The sequence below is a fragment of the Lissotriton helveticus genome, chromosome 8, assembly GCF_964261635.1.
Source record: "Lissotriton helveticus chromosome 8, aLisHel1.1, whole genome shotgun sequence".
In the NCBI taxonomy this organism is placed as follows: Eukaryota; Metazoa; Chordata; class Amphibia; order Caudata; family Salamandridae; genus Lissotriton; species Lissotriton helveticus.
Window position 1 is genome coordinate 1,350,143,822 of NC_136069.1, and position 17,037 is coordinate 1,350,160,858.

Below are 17,037 nucleotides of genomic sequence, written 5' to 3' on the forward strand. Positions count from 1 at the left end.
AGAAAATATTAACTTCTTATTAACGAGTGGAAGTATGATGCAGCCAGTCGCATTATACAATAAACTGTATAAATTGAGGTTTTATAGTAATCTGTCATTCATAAACCACATGCATGAGAGGCAGTATTTACATGGTGTTGCGCTGCAGAATATACGCCCACCACAGCAGGTCGGGTTATGGAAAGGCTACATGAGAAACGCGCTGTTTTCAATCCTGAAGCATTTTGCTGTAGCACTTTATACTAAAAACTATTTTCTTATTATTTTTTTTACCATTTCCAGTAAGAGTTAGTTAAAAAATAAATGGAAAATGACTTGCAATTTTCTCTTCGGGGACTAAGGCCCAGCGAGCACAGTGATCTGTAAATTAATATTTTGTTTATTGATAACAAAATGTATACAAATTGAACGAAAGCATAATTAAATTAATTGAAAGTACTAGAGGATAATGTCCCCAGAATGTTTGATTAATGTTGAGGAAGATTGTGATCTCTGGGACAAATCTAATTAAATGCATTTTGTTTGGAGTTAAATGATCATGTAGTACTCGTTTAAGGTTAATTGATCCAACATGGCTGCACTGGGCTAGGAGGAAACAGCAGGACTATATTTACTAACTATGGCCTGCTGCTGCTCTCATCTCCTTCGCTGGCACACAAACCGGGTGCATAGCACCATGCACACCCTTTTGCACTATAGTGCAATGGTATGTCTGTGATGTCTAGCGTAGGTTTGTTTTGAACTGGAAAGATACCCTTCCTGATAGACCTGTCAGCCTTAGGGTGGTCTTCCCCCGTATTTTTTACCTTACTCCTCCATATTTTTCTAACCTCATTTTTGTTGGACTTGGGACTATGTGCACTTTATCACTGATAACCAGTGCTCAGGTGTGTGTGCTCTCTCCATAAAACATGGTAACATTGGCTTATCCCCAATTTGCATATTTAATTTACTTATAAGCCCGTAGTAAAGTGGAACTGTTCATGTTGCCTATAAATTAAATGCGACTAGTGAGCCTGCTGCACTTGTTGGCCACCCACTTAGGTAGCCCTGAACACCTGTCTCAGGCCTGCCATTGCAGGCTCTGTGTGCATTTATTTTCAGACTGCCTTTTCAAACTTGCAAAAGAAACCTATTGCCAGGCTCAAACTTTACTTTTTAATACATCTAAGTCACCCCTAGGGTTGGCCTCAATCAGCCCACAGTCCATGATGCATTGTTTTTATAAAGTAGGACATGCACTTTTAAGTTTTACATGACCTGGTAGTGAAAAAGTCTTACATAATGTTTTTCACTATTGCAAGGTTTACCTCTCGCATATGATAACATTAGGGTTACTCTATTACATTTAGTAAGGCTGTAACTTCCAAGTGGAAAAAGGTAAATAGTTCATGCTAGGTGTCTCTGGAATTGTATTGAAAAATCCACTTTTACTGTGAATTCAGATTTTTGAATTTAGACTTTACAATTGTAAACATGCCCGTTTTATGAAAGTTGGCATTTTCCTCCCTTTGGCATTTAGTGCTTTTACCCTGTCTGTGGAGCCAATGAATGGGTACAGTTGGCCGTTGGTCTTTGTGTATTACTCCTAGAAAGCCTCACACAATAGAGAGCTTAGGTGTGCCTGGATGGGTCATCACTGGCAGCATGGGAGGGTGGAGTTAGCTACCGCCCCACTTGTACCTAAAAAGGCTGTGTCCTGCCTTCACACACAAGGGATTGTAAACCCCCTATAGTTAGTCTGGAGACAGGGCAGGGGAGTCAGGTAACTGATAACTTTGAAGGAAATCCTCTTGAAGTTCTCCCACTTCAAAGAAGGCACCAGGTGTATAGCACCTCAGACACTAACTCTTCATTACACTTATAGAACTGTGGATGAAGGACTGATGTGCTGCTGAAAGGACTGCCACTTTGCTAGACTGCTGCCCTGAATGACTGCTGCCTGCTGTGCAGACCTGCTTCTCTGCTACCCTCTTGCCTGGCTGAGAATGGACTGGACCTGCAACCTGCACCAAGGACCACCAGAGCAACTCTAACTGCTTGTTTCTTGTAACTAGTACCTTGACTTTGCAACTGTGAGTCCTACCCTGCCAAATGGAGTCATACCAGTCCTGGACCCTTGGAAGTGGGCCTGAGGTTTCTCCACCAGCCCATCTGTGGACCCAGCAGAGCCAATACATTCTCTGCTGCCGTGCACAACCCCCGCAGAACCAAAGCATCATTCTTTGGTTCTGATTCAAATGATCAGACGCTGAGACGCCTGTTACCGGCCACTGTGCCTTTACTTGGGGTGACTACACAGAAATGTTCCCCTTTGTCACAAGAACCAATTGCTGACATACATATTTTCGATTGTGAATGTACATCCTGATCTAATTTTAGAGCCTTGAAGAAGGTGTTGCCTAATGGATTGTGAATACTGGATTTTAAGTGCTTGATTTACTCATCACTTTCAATAAAGAATTAATTTTGCAAAAGAAAACAAGTGTTCATGCACTTGAAGAATTTCTTTGGATTATGATAAACGATTTTGACTTAAAAGCTGTTGAACTCTATTAACATTTCTTTGTGTGCGGAAATCCAATTTCTCATGTTGGTTATTTTAGGGTGGATTTCAGCTGGGTCCGCAGAGTGCTATGCAAGTGCAGTGAGTCATTCAAACTACAACATTCAATGGGCCAGATGTATGAATATAGCATTTTGCGATTATCTAATTGCGAATCACAAGGATTATCAATCAGGGAATTGCAAAATGTAATGTATGAAGGTGTATAGTACACCTTTTGCGATTCCTAGAGGGTCGCCAATGAACTACCACATGAATATTAATGAGGTAGGTCGCAATTTGCGATCCCCTAGGAAACGCAAAAATCACCGGGATGGTGGCCTGCTGAGATCAGCAGACCACCATGTCTGTGATTGCTTTTAAATAAAGCAATCTTTTTTTTAATAAAGCAGCTCGTTTTCCCTAAAGGTAAACAAGATGCTTTACAAAAAGAAAAATGAAAAGTTTTCTTTCCATTTTTTAAGAGCAGGCCGTGGTCCGTGGGATCCCTGCCTGCTCTTAAAAATGGTTTTACAAACATTCACAATCTGCAAATGGGTTACCACCTACTTGAAGTATGTGGTAAAATGCGAATGTTTTGCAACCGCAATTGTGTTCACAAAACAACCATACATACCGATGCGATTCGGTTTTAGGAAGGGACGCCCTGAACACGGCCCTTCCTAATACTGAAACACAGTTTGCAATTCGGTAACAGGTTACCGAATCGCCAAATTAGGTTTGCTACATCGGAAAAGCATTTTTTGTATTCGCAAACAGGCGAACGCAAAAAGGCGTGATACATCTAGCCTAATATCTTTTTAAATAAGTAAAAAAAGCCAGTTTTGCTAGTTTTTCTTACTTTAGGAACAAGGGGTGTTGTAAAGATAAACAAAAAGCTGTGAAACACTCTTGAAGGCCTTCATGATTGTTTACAGTCTACAGTTTCTTTGAGTTGCCCATCTGAAATATAACATATTGTAAATGTCAGTGACAGGTATGCACAGAAAACATTTTATGAATTGGTTCCTTTTAAGTTACCTTACTGAACACATGTAAGTATAATATAAAATGTACATGTTTGCAGTCACTGTGGGAGCAAATCAATTAAACTAATGAATAAAAAACATAAAGGGCCTGATTTAGATTGAGATAGTAATGCAACATTATGTAATTTCTGGAAAAAGTGCTACAACTGGAAAAGAACACACGGGATGTATTTCCTCCACCACAGCGATGTATAGTGGAAAACTATTTTCCAGTATGAATGTAAGTATTTCTGTGTATAATGATAATTGTATAGGGCATCCCTAGTCAGACAGAGTTTGGTACCTAATGGGCGAGGTGATGCTGTTCTACGAAGAGATGTCTCAAGTTTTTATATTTATGTTAGGTGTCAGATGGTGGGGGAAGTCTTTGAGGTTCATGTCTACTAGCAAGACTTTAATCAAAGTTCTTTCACATGATGGCGAACAAGAAGATCGCTATCTTTGTGGCATTGAGTTTAGGTACACTCTGGACATCCAGTTATGAATGAGCTTGTGGCAGGTACTTATGCAATTTTTGTTTGGTGCAAACCTAGCTGAAAGTCAGCGGCGTTCCATATAGCACCAGATCCAAATTTAATCAATGAATAATTGGCGGGATAGCTGAGTTTTGAGACTGAGAATGGGTCGTTACTGCATCATGATGTAGTGTTCTTTGACAGACATTCCTTCAGCTGTCTCCTCAAGTGAAGTAGAGTTGGGGAGGTCCTAATGGATCTATGGATGGTATTACTGATCCTTGGTGCATAGATGAAGAATTGCTCTTACCTTCTTTCTTGCTCTTCTCTGTCTTCTGTCTTTTGGTGTGTTAGCTGTGGGTGTGGCGAAACAGTCATTTAGGTGGAGGTGCTGGTCGTGATGGCCTTGTAGATGAAGGAGCTAGCTTTGAAGAGGGTGCAGACTGGCAAGATTAGCCAGTGGCCTTTCATCAGGGTGGGAATGATGTGGTCTTATTACTTTAAACCCTTGAAGAGGCATGTGTCAGAATATACAATGTCCTGAAGACCGGCCAGTATGGAGTACATGGAACAGACTATTGCCCAAATACAGACACAAGATTACAAGGGTTTGAACAGTACTTCTGGAGTCACTCTCTGGGAGGAACAGTTTCACTTTCTATAGTAAAGATAACTACCAGCAGAACAACTTTGTTTTCTAAGAGATGTATTGCTTTAATGTAAATTAGGGCTTTTCCAAGTGACTGGACAATGGGTGAAACCTAGGCTAAGACCCGTCTAAGTTTAAGTTAATGAGCAAAATTTGAGCTAGGTCGGGCAAGGTTGTCAAGGAAATGAGCCTGCCTCAGATCCTTCTCTTGTCTTTTTTTATGGTGCATTTGTTCTCAGAAAAAGTGACTGAGGTTTGGAAGATTCAGTTTCACATGCCGGTTCGACGACCATCCTGATACAATAGATTCCACGACTTTAAAGGGCTACCTTGCAGTGGAAGTCCTCTAGAAGCCAGGTGATTTGACATTACCACTCTCAGTCAGACCCAAAACTTCGATACTGACAACAAAATATGGCAGGCTAATCATATTCTGTACATCTTTTCCTTTAAGTGCATTGGGCTTTAGAAATCCGATTTGTTTTTATTTTCCCATCAAGTAATCTTGCGTTAGTAAGATACAATAAACCTTGAAAATGTTACATTTCCAAAAGGTGTTTGGGATGCACTTTCCTGCACCACAACCAAGTGATTGGTGGATCATAGACACTGCAGCATCTCCTTGTTTCATTGACCAATAGCATCTGTTTTTCTAATGTACCTTGACCACTGTTAAAAAATTAAACTACATTCTGCCCTATAACAGTAATCACAAATCTGTTTCAAGAGGTTTTCACCAGAGAAAAGGTAATCCACAATTACCTTGCAGTACAATGGGGCACATATATTTTTGAAGGGTGTATTAATTTTTCCTAAGGTTCCTACTCTTTAGAGCAGCTCGTGACGTGGTTCTGATGAGACTGCAAAGGGTCATGGAACATAGCACTGCCACTGGCGCCATGCTGGAGACAAGAATGCACTCCAAGCCTTACAGACCCTAGCAATTTTGAACATTTTTCGTAAGCACGGGTATGAATCTCGCAGGGGTCACGGCAGGCTCACCCACCACTAATATAAACTTTGATGAAAGATCGGCAAGATTTAAGGATAGGTAATTGGGCTGGAAACAGAGGACAAAGGGCTTTAGTGTTTCATCACCTGGAAATTATGTTGCTCTGATATTCATAACTGAAATGAGAACTGCTTGCAAAACAGCGCTTTTAAGTTAGCCGGGAACTGAAAAAGCAGGTTATGAGCAAGCAAAAATGGCCGTCATGTGGTTAGTTGATGGGCATCTCCTCATCAAGGTCTAACAAGCTTCTCTGTGTGAGTTCTTGTGATGGCGTAAGAAACAGAGGCTAGGGTCGTGCATTAGACATCATACAGGCAATATCGGTTGTGTAATATGTACTGATTACATAGATAAAATGTAATGAGCGTTTCTGAAAAGCGAGGTAGAGTTACAGTGGAGAAGCGTGGCTCAGTGGTTAGAGGCGGCAGACCCGGAAGCTGAGATCGGCCGTGGACCAGGGTTCGATTCCCCGCCTCGGCGGGTCTTGGGCTCCAAAATTCCACGGACTCGACAATTCTCGCTCCGGTGCCTACTCGACTCACGGGGTCACACTCTGTGACTCTGGCCAATAGCTTGCTTAATCTCCACTACGGCCCCTCGTGGCGGGATGCCTGGCTTTCACCTTGTGGATACCCTGCCGGGGTATCTCACAGGGGAATACCAGGACGGGTTCCCTAAGCAAGCGCCTTGATACCTTCGGGTGATACGTGCGCTATATAAGTCGCAATACATTACATTACATACAGTGGGAGGGGAGGCAGAGAGCAAAGGGTGGAGTAAAGAGAGAGCAGTAGAATGTGTGCGTTCCAGATATAAGGGGTGAAATGGCATAAAGCTCTCGCCTTTTTCTTTCTGTTACTATTAACTGCTACTAGACCAGAGACAGAAAAATCACAGACCTCATGTTGTAAAATAATAAGTGCAAGGGTCTAAGGTCCGGATTGGGACAGAAATAAAGTAGGCCCAGACACCAAAATGAAACCGGTTATCTAAAGTTGGCTCACGTTTACAAAGCAAGGCGGTTTTGAATTTGTAGTGACACTTTGTATAGGTGTTTTGCAAGATATGGAAGGAGGAATGTGTGCATTAGTGCTTGCTGCAGGCAGTTTCTGGTAATATCTAGGAAATCAACAATACAAAATGACCCACCAGAGCATAATATAGTCTTTAAAACACTCGGAACCCCTCCCCCACACAGTGTGACCTGTCAGACCAACTCTTCTGGCTCTACTGGATTCCCTATCTGACACTCCGACCCTAGAGGTCATCCTGGATTATGCCACCCACAGGCTACACCTGCTCTGCTGAATGCCATGGCCACCCACAGACTAGCCCACTTTGTTAGTCCAATTCTGTATATTCAGCATTTTTAAATTAACACCAATGGCTGCACCATAGTATCACTAGCCCCAGATTGGCAAAGGCACAATGTGCTCGCTTTTGTGGGAGCATTATTTTTCTGGTCTGCACTATCAGACGTGCATTGCAAGCTTGCCAATGAAAACAAACTATTCCTAGTTCAGGAGAGCTAAAAGATGCGGAAGCACAATAAAAAACGACATAGAAGTCATGTACATGCAGTCTCTCTCTTTCACTCTCTCGGACACAGACACACACTAACACACACACCCGCGCCATCACCGTCAGATCATTGCAGTATGCAACATTAGCCATCTCATTTGGATTGAAACTTGTGCCTAAATGTGCTACGTGAACAATCTATTGCCCACTTCTTTTAATCTCTTTTCATAGCTTGGACAGAATTGAGGACCTTCAAGCACCTTGTTTACTTTTCAACTCTTTGTTCTTTGTCCTAGCCCCTCAGCACCCCAAGCACTTTCCCAGAGGTCTGCCCCATCACTGTACTTTCTTAGCCCTCTCACTATTCCGCTCCCCCCCGCTTCTTACCCCTACTAGACGCTTGGATGCCTGGCAGCCTTTATACAAACTCCTTTTATGATCACTGACTCCCATCTGGTCAAAGCCAATATACACATAAAAGGGAGCTAAAAGCAGCAATGTAAGTACATACCGAGGGGGTACACAGAGTAGGTCCACCCCTTACCCCACCAACTCACGCACAATTTGCCCCATCCTACTTATTTCTACTAGATAAAGAGTTTGTACTTTGAACCTATGTGATGTCACTAGAAATAAGAACAAGTTGCAGAAGTACCATTTTAAATAACATGGGGGGCCAATGCACTATTAATTTTGTTGTTTTTTGCAAGCCTGCAGTTCGCAAAATCACATGCTTTGTGACCACAAAGTCCAAGGTCGCAGTATATCAAAGGCACATTGCAATTCACAAATGTCTTTGTGAGTCGCAGTGTACACTTTGAAATTAACTATGAATCGTTAGGACATTTGGCTGAAATTGGAGTCCCCTCAACCTAACGATTCACAATAGAATGTAACAATGGCTTGCCATCACAATTACAAGCCATTGATTGGGTACCAACACCTAAATATGGATGGCAATGACTCACAAAGAGGAAACTGTCCATGAGGCACAACTTCTACTTTGTGAATGCGAGCTCTGGGAATTGGGGACAGCATACAAGAGTTTGGGGGACCGATGCATGCCTCCCCCCAGCCTCCAACCTCCTTTAAATCATACCAGAATTATTTTCTGACATGGCACCTGTCCCTTTAAGACAGCGGGTACCAGACGCCTAGCACTCCCTCTTACACCTGGAGGAGATATTAATTTTACAGCTCTATTAGCATAAGAGATGTGTGGCGCTTCCAATACCCTCGTAACCCCTGTACCTGAAATGCTTAAGCATTGTAACACACCTTTGACTCGCTCTAAAGCAGATGGCACAATAATGTCAAAACAGCACCAATGAGACACACAGAACCATAAGGATGAAATCAACTGGTATCACCCAAAAGGACTTTAAAAAGCTGAAATCAATATTTAATCAAATACAAGAAAATTTTAATTATATATATTGAAAGAAGTGTGGAGTTTAACTCTGAACACAATTATGGTAGTATCAAAACCCCAGGACCATCACATAATAAGCACTGAAATATTAAACATGGACAATCTGTTTTTAATGACAATTTCAGTGCAGTAGAATGAAGTAGGCTGTAATGAATGAGACACGTTTATTTCATCGCACGTGCTTGCTTGCTCACTGTGGGCCAGATGTACAAATCATTTTAATGGTCGCAAATACTCCAATTTGGCATTTGCAACCGAGAAAATACTTATGCACTGTTCCCATTTTAGGAGACAGAAAAGTGTTTTAGACCCCTGAAAGGGTACCAAATGGATATCAATTTGGTATCTGAAAGGAGTGTGTTGGAGAGTCTCTTCCAAATACTGAATCAGCATCTTATTTCTAACCCCAAGATGCATCAACAACCCATTTTGCGATTCCTTAATAGCGAAAAATACCGATTCGCTATTAAGGAATAGCAAAATGGAATGCATCAAGAAATCACTAAAAAAATAGCGATTTCTTAGAATTCCCAAATTGCGAGTCGCAATTAAGGAATACCTCCCCATTCATTCCTATGGGCCTAGAGGCCCATAGGAATGAATGGGAAGACAATCTCAATTTGTGAATCGCAATTAGCGATTCGCAAATTGGGATTGCGATTTCAAGGGTGCAGGGTTGCACCCCTGAAATTTATCTGTGCACATATGTTGCGCACACACATGCCCTTAGGGCATGTGTGTGCGCAAGATGAAACTTTGAAAAATGCACTTTAGTGCATTTTTCAAAGTTTTTGCAAATTACCATGAAGTTGTACTTCATGGTAATTTGCGTGCCCTATTAGCGAATTCGCTATTTTTAAAACTTTCATGCATTGCATTTAAGGAATCTCAATTTGAGATTCCTTAAATGCAAATAATCGCAATTTAGCAATTTCTAATGCATCCCAAATGCAAAAATACCGGTCGCAAAGGAGCTGATTCTGAGAATCTGCCCCTTTGCGAGCGGTTTTTTGTTTGATGCATCTAGCTGTTAATGACCAGAATTCGGTCGCAAAACATTGATATTTTATCGGCACATAAAAAGAGGTGGTAAAGCATTTGCAAAAGTAAAGGGGTCCCCATTGGAGCCCCTTGCCCTTCATGAATGTAAATATAAACAGGTTGCTGAAGAGTAAGTAGGCAGCGGTCCAGGAAACCACTGCCAAACCTTAAAAATAGAAAAAATAAAAAAACTTTCCTTTCATGTGCAGTCCCATTTCCGAGAAATGGGCTCGATTGAAAAAAAAAAGTTTGCTTTATTAAAAATCAATTACAGATATGGTGGAATGCTGACCACAGGAGGCCATCATCCCAGTGATTTATAAAAATCGTAGTGAGCTGTAATTTGCAACTCCCAGCTTTAATAATCATGAGCAGTTTGGATTCCATCCCACTATGATTCATATTTTTAAGAACTAACTTATTAATGCATAGGTCGGTTCTTCAAAATTTTTACTGGTTGCAGTATGCGAACAGAATATTGCGGCCAGATAATCGTACATCCGGCCCGGAGTTATCAAATGCATTGCAAACAGCACAGAAAGGTAAAAGTCAACTGTGATTTCACCTTTTGTTTTTTGTTGCAGTGCACGTGGACCACTGAACCTTGAGGGGAACATTATTTTATACTTTTTTATTTTAGATTGTTTTATAAATCGCGCACATGACCCATGGGTATCAGAGCGCTGTTCATAGGGTTGAAAGATCACGATGAAAGGTATTGACAGATAATCAGAGTAAAAGACTCACAGTGGGGTATTGCAACAAATAGCACAATAATACACAGTCAGTCCGTTAATATTCCATTAGTCTTCATTGTTCTATCCACGCCATGGTGGGTATTTGCTGCTGCTCTGAGAGTCTACGGATCCAGGTAGAGGAGAGCTTACGAGGGTTCTCATGTAAACGACGTCAGTCATAAAGGCAACCACAAGGGAGAGTATGTTATGTTATGTTATGTTATGCTATAGGGTTTTATAGAGCGCTCAGCTGCCCCAGCCAAGGGGCGTCCCGGTGCTTTCAACAGCAAAGAAGAACTGACTGCTGTGACAAGAAAGTTCAACATAACTCAACATAACAGCCACCAGAAGCCTACTTTAAAGGAAAGAGGAGGGTTTTGATGGCTTTCCTAAAAGTCAGCAAATCCTCTAAGCCTCGTATTTGGACCGGCAATGAGTTCCACAGTTTGGCTGCGAGATAGCAGAAGGACCGTATAGCCAAACACTCATGGAAGACTTCAGATTATCCATCACGCGGCAGAATGTAGGGTGCTCTTGCAGACAGGAGCAGTGCTGCTCCTACTGTATCGTCAGTGTCTCTACAGGGACATCTCTGGACTTCATTCAGAAGAGAGCCAGGGGTCTGGAACTGCACCCATTATGAAGGGGTTCCCTGGGAGAAGCCTGCATTTTCTGTGCTCCCTCACAATGGGTGAACTCTGGGGTACCTTTCATGCTCCACCATACAGGTCAAGATGTGATATTGATGCAGTTCACTGTGAGTTTCAACACATAACGCCCCCACACTCCATTGCTTCGTGTTGTCTTCCAAAGGTGCATTTCATGTCTGATCTCCCAACTTTACTGCTGGCAAGCAGAGATAGCACAGACTCAGCCGAAGCCAGAAGCCTTGACAGAATAATCTGCAAGTATTTTGCCTTACCAAGCAAAAGTACTCAAAAATGTGTATGGAATTGAAACATAAATCTTAGAGTTGGTTGGTTTGATATTTATTAGCGCTGGAAGTCCATTCAAAGCATACAGTTCAAGTTTTCTTTGGGTTAAATAAAGAATGTCTTGGCTCACCTACTATATTCACATTTATTTTTCTTATTCTGCTGTAACTGCTATGTCTATAGTTGATAAAACCCAATAAAGATTGTTTAACAACTAGATGCACATTTATTCAGGCGGGTTTGTAATGCGCCTTCAACAGTAGTCTAGTCCTAACACGAAGGGCACAGGGTTGCATGCCAGTTATGTGGTGCGCAGCCTGGAGTAGTCCAGTTTAAAATGCATCATTTGTGTATTTGTTTGTTGGTCTCCACATGAATCCTTTTCCTGAATGATTAGGTCTTTTGTTGTGAACCAGTACTTTAATGATGATTTTAAGCAGACACCATGTAGATAATGTAGGAATAGACATTTGCTTTAAGGAATATCTATTAATTGTTCTGAATTCATGATCTTTGGTGAAAGCCACATTTCATAGAGTCAGACATACTTAATTGGTTCAAATGCACATAGGTTACAAAGCTTCTACCTCTGGTTCCCCTTAGGTGCATTCTGTAAACTGAAAGTACATTGGTTTATACTCAGTTTCTTCTGTTCCTGATAGATAAGGGAAAGGGCTTAATACATGTTGTGCTCTGAAATACCTATAGATTTTAGACCAAATAATAACTGAGCCTGAGTAACTTACATTGCTAATTATTTTGTAGAGAACTGTGCAGATGTTTTAGGAGGCTCGCCGACTAGAACACACGTCCAAATTGTGCATTTGTCCAGAACGAAATTAAAATATGCTTTTCTCTGATTGTGAAAGCAATTTTCACAATTCTTTTAATGTACACGTGGGCAACGTAGACTACATGTGCAGGTCAGGTTTATTGAAATTGCATGCAAATGTTTCAAGAAATGCGTGCCTTATGGTGCTGTGTGAATAGTTCCAAGTTAAATAGTGTTCAAAAACTAGCTTGAAAATCATGTTTTAAACTATGAAATTGGTGATCACAATTTACAAGTCTTATAATTTATAAGCAAAACTGTTCCAGCTGAAAAGTGCATCATGACTTTGTCTATAGCGGTTCTATTGTGCCACAAAAACTTTTGTCTCCATCTATATAGAGGATAAATACCGCCCTATCCCGAAGCCTTATTATGCCTCGGAGACCCCATCCCCTGGGACAAAATCATAAAAAAAGGGGATGGCCATGTGGCCCCCCTCCCCAAACCTAAAAATGTCCCAGTGTCCCCATCCCCCAGGGCCAAAGTCAATAGGGAATCGGAAAAGGGCCCCCTTCCCAGAGCCTTTGTAGGTCCCAAGGACCCCATCCCCATGGACGAAAATACGTTTATAGGGATGGTGGCCAGGCTGTCCTCCCCACTGAGCCTTGAAAGGCCCCGGGGACCTCATCCTCGGGCCAGCTCATTTACTGTCTCTCGGGAGCCCCACCCTCGATCACAATAGTTTCCCTGCCCACACTACCACTTATTGGAATTTGGCCCCGAGGGAGTGGGTCATTTAAACCTCGGGGATGGGGGCTGCAAGCCCAATCCTATTAATGTATATGTTTTGGCCCCAGGGAACGGGGTCCCAGAGGCCTGAAGACCAAACCTATGCCTCACACATCAAAGGATCTGCATGGTATGGGTTTGGCAGCCTGCTGGCTGGGGGCGAAGGGGGGGGGGATTTGGCCACAGGGCCTAGTGGCAGGCCAAGACTTATGGCCCAGTCCCAATCTGCATAGACAATGGTCATGTGCAGTGTGTGGTTGGCTTGTGCGTGGAGTTGGTTGCTGAGCTTGCCTGCAAGTCGGGCCCTGTGACCAACCTCACGCCACACGTGATGAAAAGTCGTGTGCAGCATGGGATTGACTGCCTCCGGGAGGGTGGCCAAACGGCCTGGTGCGAGCTTTGTTTTGTAGATTTGTGGCAATATTTTATTTTTTAAGTTTTTGGCCACAAGCAGGTCCCCTCTTGGACCGCCTCCACCAGGCCTAGGGAGTTAGGGTATCTCTACACTGCCCCCGTAATGTCTTTTTTTACCTACAGAAGATGTCATGAGTGATGCAATATGTGGGGAAATTAGCAGTGGCTGGTGAGGGTGCGAGTTTTAGTTACTGTAGAGCATGAGTTATAGTTGCTTGAGATTACTGTAACTGATTAATTTTTGTGGTTTTTTTAGTTTAAAAAATTGTTGGCGTTACTGAACCTTTCACCTAACTATAACGTTACTTTAACCTTTGTTTTTTTGAGTGACTATATCTATAGCTATATAGATTATTTGTATATATTAAATGTTGTTTAAATGTTGAAATAATCATGCAATTTATTTAACTTTAGGTGTCATGAGTGTTATTTTATTTCCCTGCCTAGGAGTGTGTTACAGTACCCATGGGTGGCCACGTGTGGTGCTGGACCTACTCCAAGGCGGGCTGGAGTATATTTGAGAGACTTTTGACTGCTTTAGGGCTATAGTAACTTTGAAGTGTATTTCAGCCGCGGTCGGTAGGGGAGTACCTGCAGGGCGGTGACGTGGGGAGGGGGAGGGGCAAGTTGGTGGGTAGTAATCTATGGATTACGGTGCTCTACAGGTGAGTAAACATTTAAATAAATAAAACGAATTTCGTTGCGCGCACTGCATCCCCTTAAATAAATAAAACAAATTTTGTTGCGCGCACTGCATCCCATTTGGGGATGCAGTGCACGCAACGAAATTCGTTTTATTTATTTAAATGTTTACTTACCTGTAAAGCTCCGTAATCTATACATTTCTACCCTCCACCCTGCCCCTGCCCACTTCACCGCCCTGCAGGTACTCCCCTACCGACCGCGGCTGGTGTATTTTGTGAATTGAAATTGTCTTAGTCTTTTATAGTTTGCATTGCACAAATGTACATTTATGTGTGCAGAGATCTCTGTCACCTTGGCAGAGATCTCTGCACAAAAAAGATAGGAGAGGGTGAGGTCTCCAGCTGTAGGTTTGTAACTTGCATTTAATAGTGCATGAAAGGCTTTATAAGAATTCTATGTAGTAAAGATGTGAGGAGAATTCAAATTATTTTCATGAACATACACTGTTTACTGATTAATCGTGTCTAGCAACTATTACTCCTTTTTTAACCAACGGCTTATTACAAGTACAGTGTGTTTTTTCTCTTCCCATCAACGGAACTTTGAATCAAATCAAAAGTAGAATCATGGAGTCAGCTGATATATGGTGTTGACAGTGACATCTATTCTGACCCAGGCCTGATGCTGACTGCTCTCTGACTTCTCTGGTTTAAAAAGATTATTTTGCATTCTTTCTGTTTCTTTGCAGATTCACCCTTTACCCACCCTAGGGAAACACTACTATGGGCTAAATATGTCGAAATCAGCTTATGTGGATTATCAGAGGGCGTATTCCTGTCTTTGATCTCCGGCTTCTGCCTCTAAGGGTGGCCGCCTCAGAGAAAATTAACTGTCTTAGGGTTTTACCACTGCCAGTTTTAATTTTGCGAAATTCCTGTGCTTAGGCCTTAAACGCAAGGGTATTCAGTAAATCAGACCTCTGCGTGCTGACCCTAACAGCAGCTTTCTTAGTCAATTGCTTATCTATTTCCAGCCTTTGGCCACCTCCTCCTGTCCCTCAAAGTTGTTGCCTGCATCAGGTGTTCTCAAGATGGCTGCCAGAAGCTTGGGATATACTGGTGCCCTTGAGCACGTCCTAGAGATTCCAGGTTCCAGAACCTCTGCTCACTCAGGCTTCACTGTCATTGAGTGCCTGCCAAACACATCGGTCAATGCAGCTGAGGCTTAACCCTGTGTCAATGGTTGGCTTGCAGAAGACAGGGAACAAAGCAGGGTAAAAGATCCATTCCATCTCTTGCCTTTTTGTGTATTTGATATCTGTCGACCAGCTGTTTGATCATCAGTTCACTAATTATTCTGTCCATACTTTTGTATACATACATTTGCTCTTTCATGTACTTCCTTATCTCGGAGAGCTGGTGATGAGGCCCTAAAAGTGAGCTGCATCAGCAAGCAGCCAACTTCCCCTCCATTTGTCCCATGTGAGAACATTTGGCTAATGCTACCACCATGTAGACAGCTGCACACAAATCAACTTAGATAAGTAAAAAGAAGAGAAGAGCATGTTGCGGCCAGAGCAATAAAGATGGTTGGAGACTGCCATGAGGAAGGTTTTAGTAGAGTGAGTAGAGGGTAAATTTACAATAGTTTTGGAACAGTAGAGAAAAAGAGAGAGAAAACAGAAAATCGAGGGACTGAGGGTAATATGAAGATTAATTATGGGAGCAAACATACCATAAATGAACCTGGCAAGGATTCAGCAGAAACAAAAAGAGAAAGAGAGTGGGACAAAAAAACGGGGAAATTCAGTTTAAAAGAAAACATGGTACAGCTAGGAGTTGAGCAATATAGACATGGAGATTATTTTAGGAATTTATACATGCTGTGGTTCAAATAGGAGAAAAATTAAAGAAAGCGGGTATCAGTGGTTGGTTCAATACAAACAAAAGCAGATCATTAAAGGTCAATTTTAGAAGCAAAGAAAGTGGCAAAATGCGATATAATGCATGCAGAGTGAGAAAAAAGGACATTTGGGGGCAAGCTAACGAGATGGTTAATAGAGGAGAAGGGTACAGGGAAGGAATGGTCGTAAGAGTCTGAAAATAGTTTTCTTCATCTTCCTCTGCTCCACTGATGCATCGCACTCTACAGCTTCTGCCAGCCGTTATTATATATGACTGTTGGTCTCTATGCATTAAAGTATTTATGTTTACTGGTCTCTGTTTGTGAATGTCTGTATATTGTGTGCATCTGAGAGCAAGCACTACACAAATTCAATACTTAATAACCTTGCCAAGCTTGCTTTCACAGAGTCTGCCAAAATGGAGGCATTAAGTCAACAGTGATCATCTGATTACAAATACGCTGACAGAAATTAAAGATATGTAAACCATGCTTTCAAGGGGGGGTGGGGGCAACAGGTGTTCTTTGCTCTGGGCAATGTGCTTCTAGGGACCCTTCGCTCAAGTTACAAAATGTCTTTAAAAAATAAAGAAGCAGGCCTGACCAGGTCCTTGGTGATGCATCAAATACTGCCACATCACTAGGTGTCAGATTAACATTTCTGGCTAATCAATATGTAAGATAATAACTGATGAAATAAATTATACATTCAACATGTAGCTTAAGTAAAGTTCATTGCAGATACCAACCACAGTAAAGTTCATCGCTTTCATCAAAGCAGTCATCGATCCCATCACATTGCTGCACCTTCTCAATGCATAAACCGGTGGAACATTTGAAATAACCTGCTGGACAAGCTGAAGAAATGGAAAACCATGTTACAATGTGATATACATGCCTAGATCATCATACATGAAGTATAATATTTAAGATCATTTCTTTTACATTTCATTTGTGATTAGCTGCTCCATAAGTAGATCAATACAGCGTATGTGCTTACATTTGTGTTCGATATCCCTTTAACGAAGCAATAAGAATTGTTGAGGTTGCTCAAAATACTCCTGTGCCCCAAGCACACAAAGTACAGTGGAAGTGAATGACTTTGAAATATCAAGTATTTCTTCTGGTCTGACAGCTTC

General features: G+C 41.8%; 1 protein-coding gene across 1 annotated transcript in view; it reads right to left on the minus strand.

The window, feature by feature from the left end:
- The window catches only part of TMPRSS7 (transmembrane serine protease 7), a 434,671-nt gene that overhangs the window by 94,738 nt on the left and 322,896 nt on the right, over positions 1 to 17,037 (minus strand). Inside the window, exon 12 of the mRNA XM_078658964.1 lies at positions 16,648 to 16,755. Within this exon, the coding sequence (XP_078515090.1) occupies positions 16,648 to 16,755 (108 nt within the window). The remainder of the gene's footprint in view (positions 1 to 16,647; positions 16,756 to 17,037) is intronic.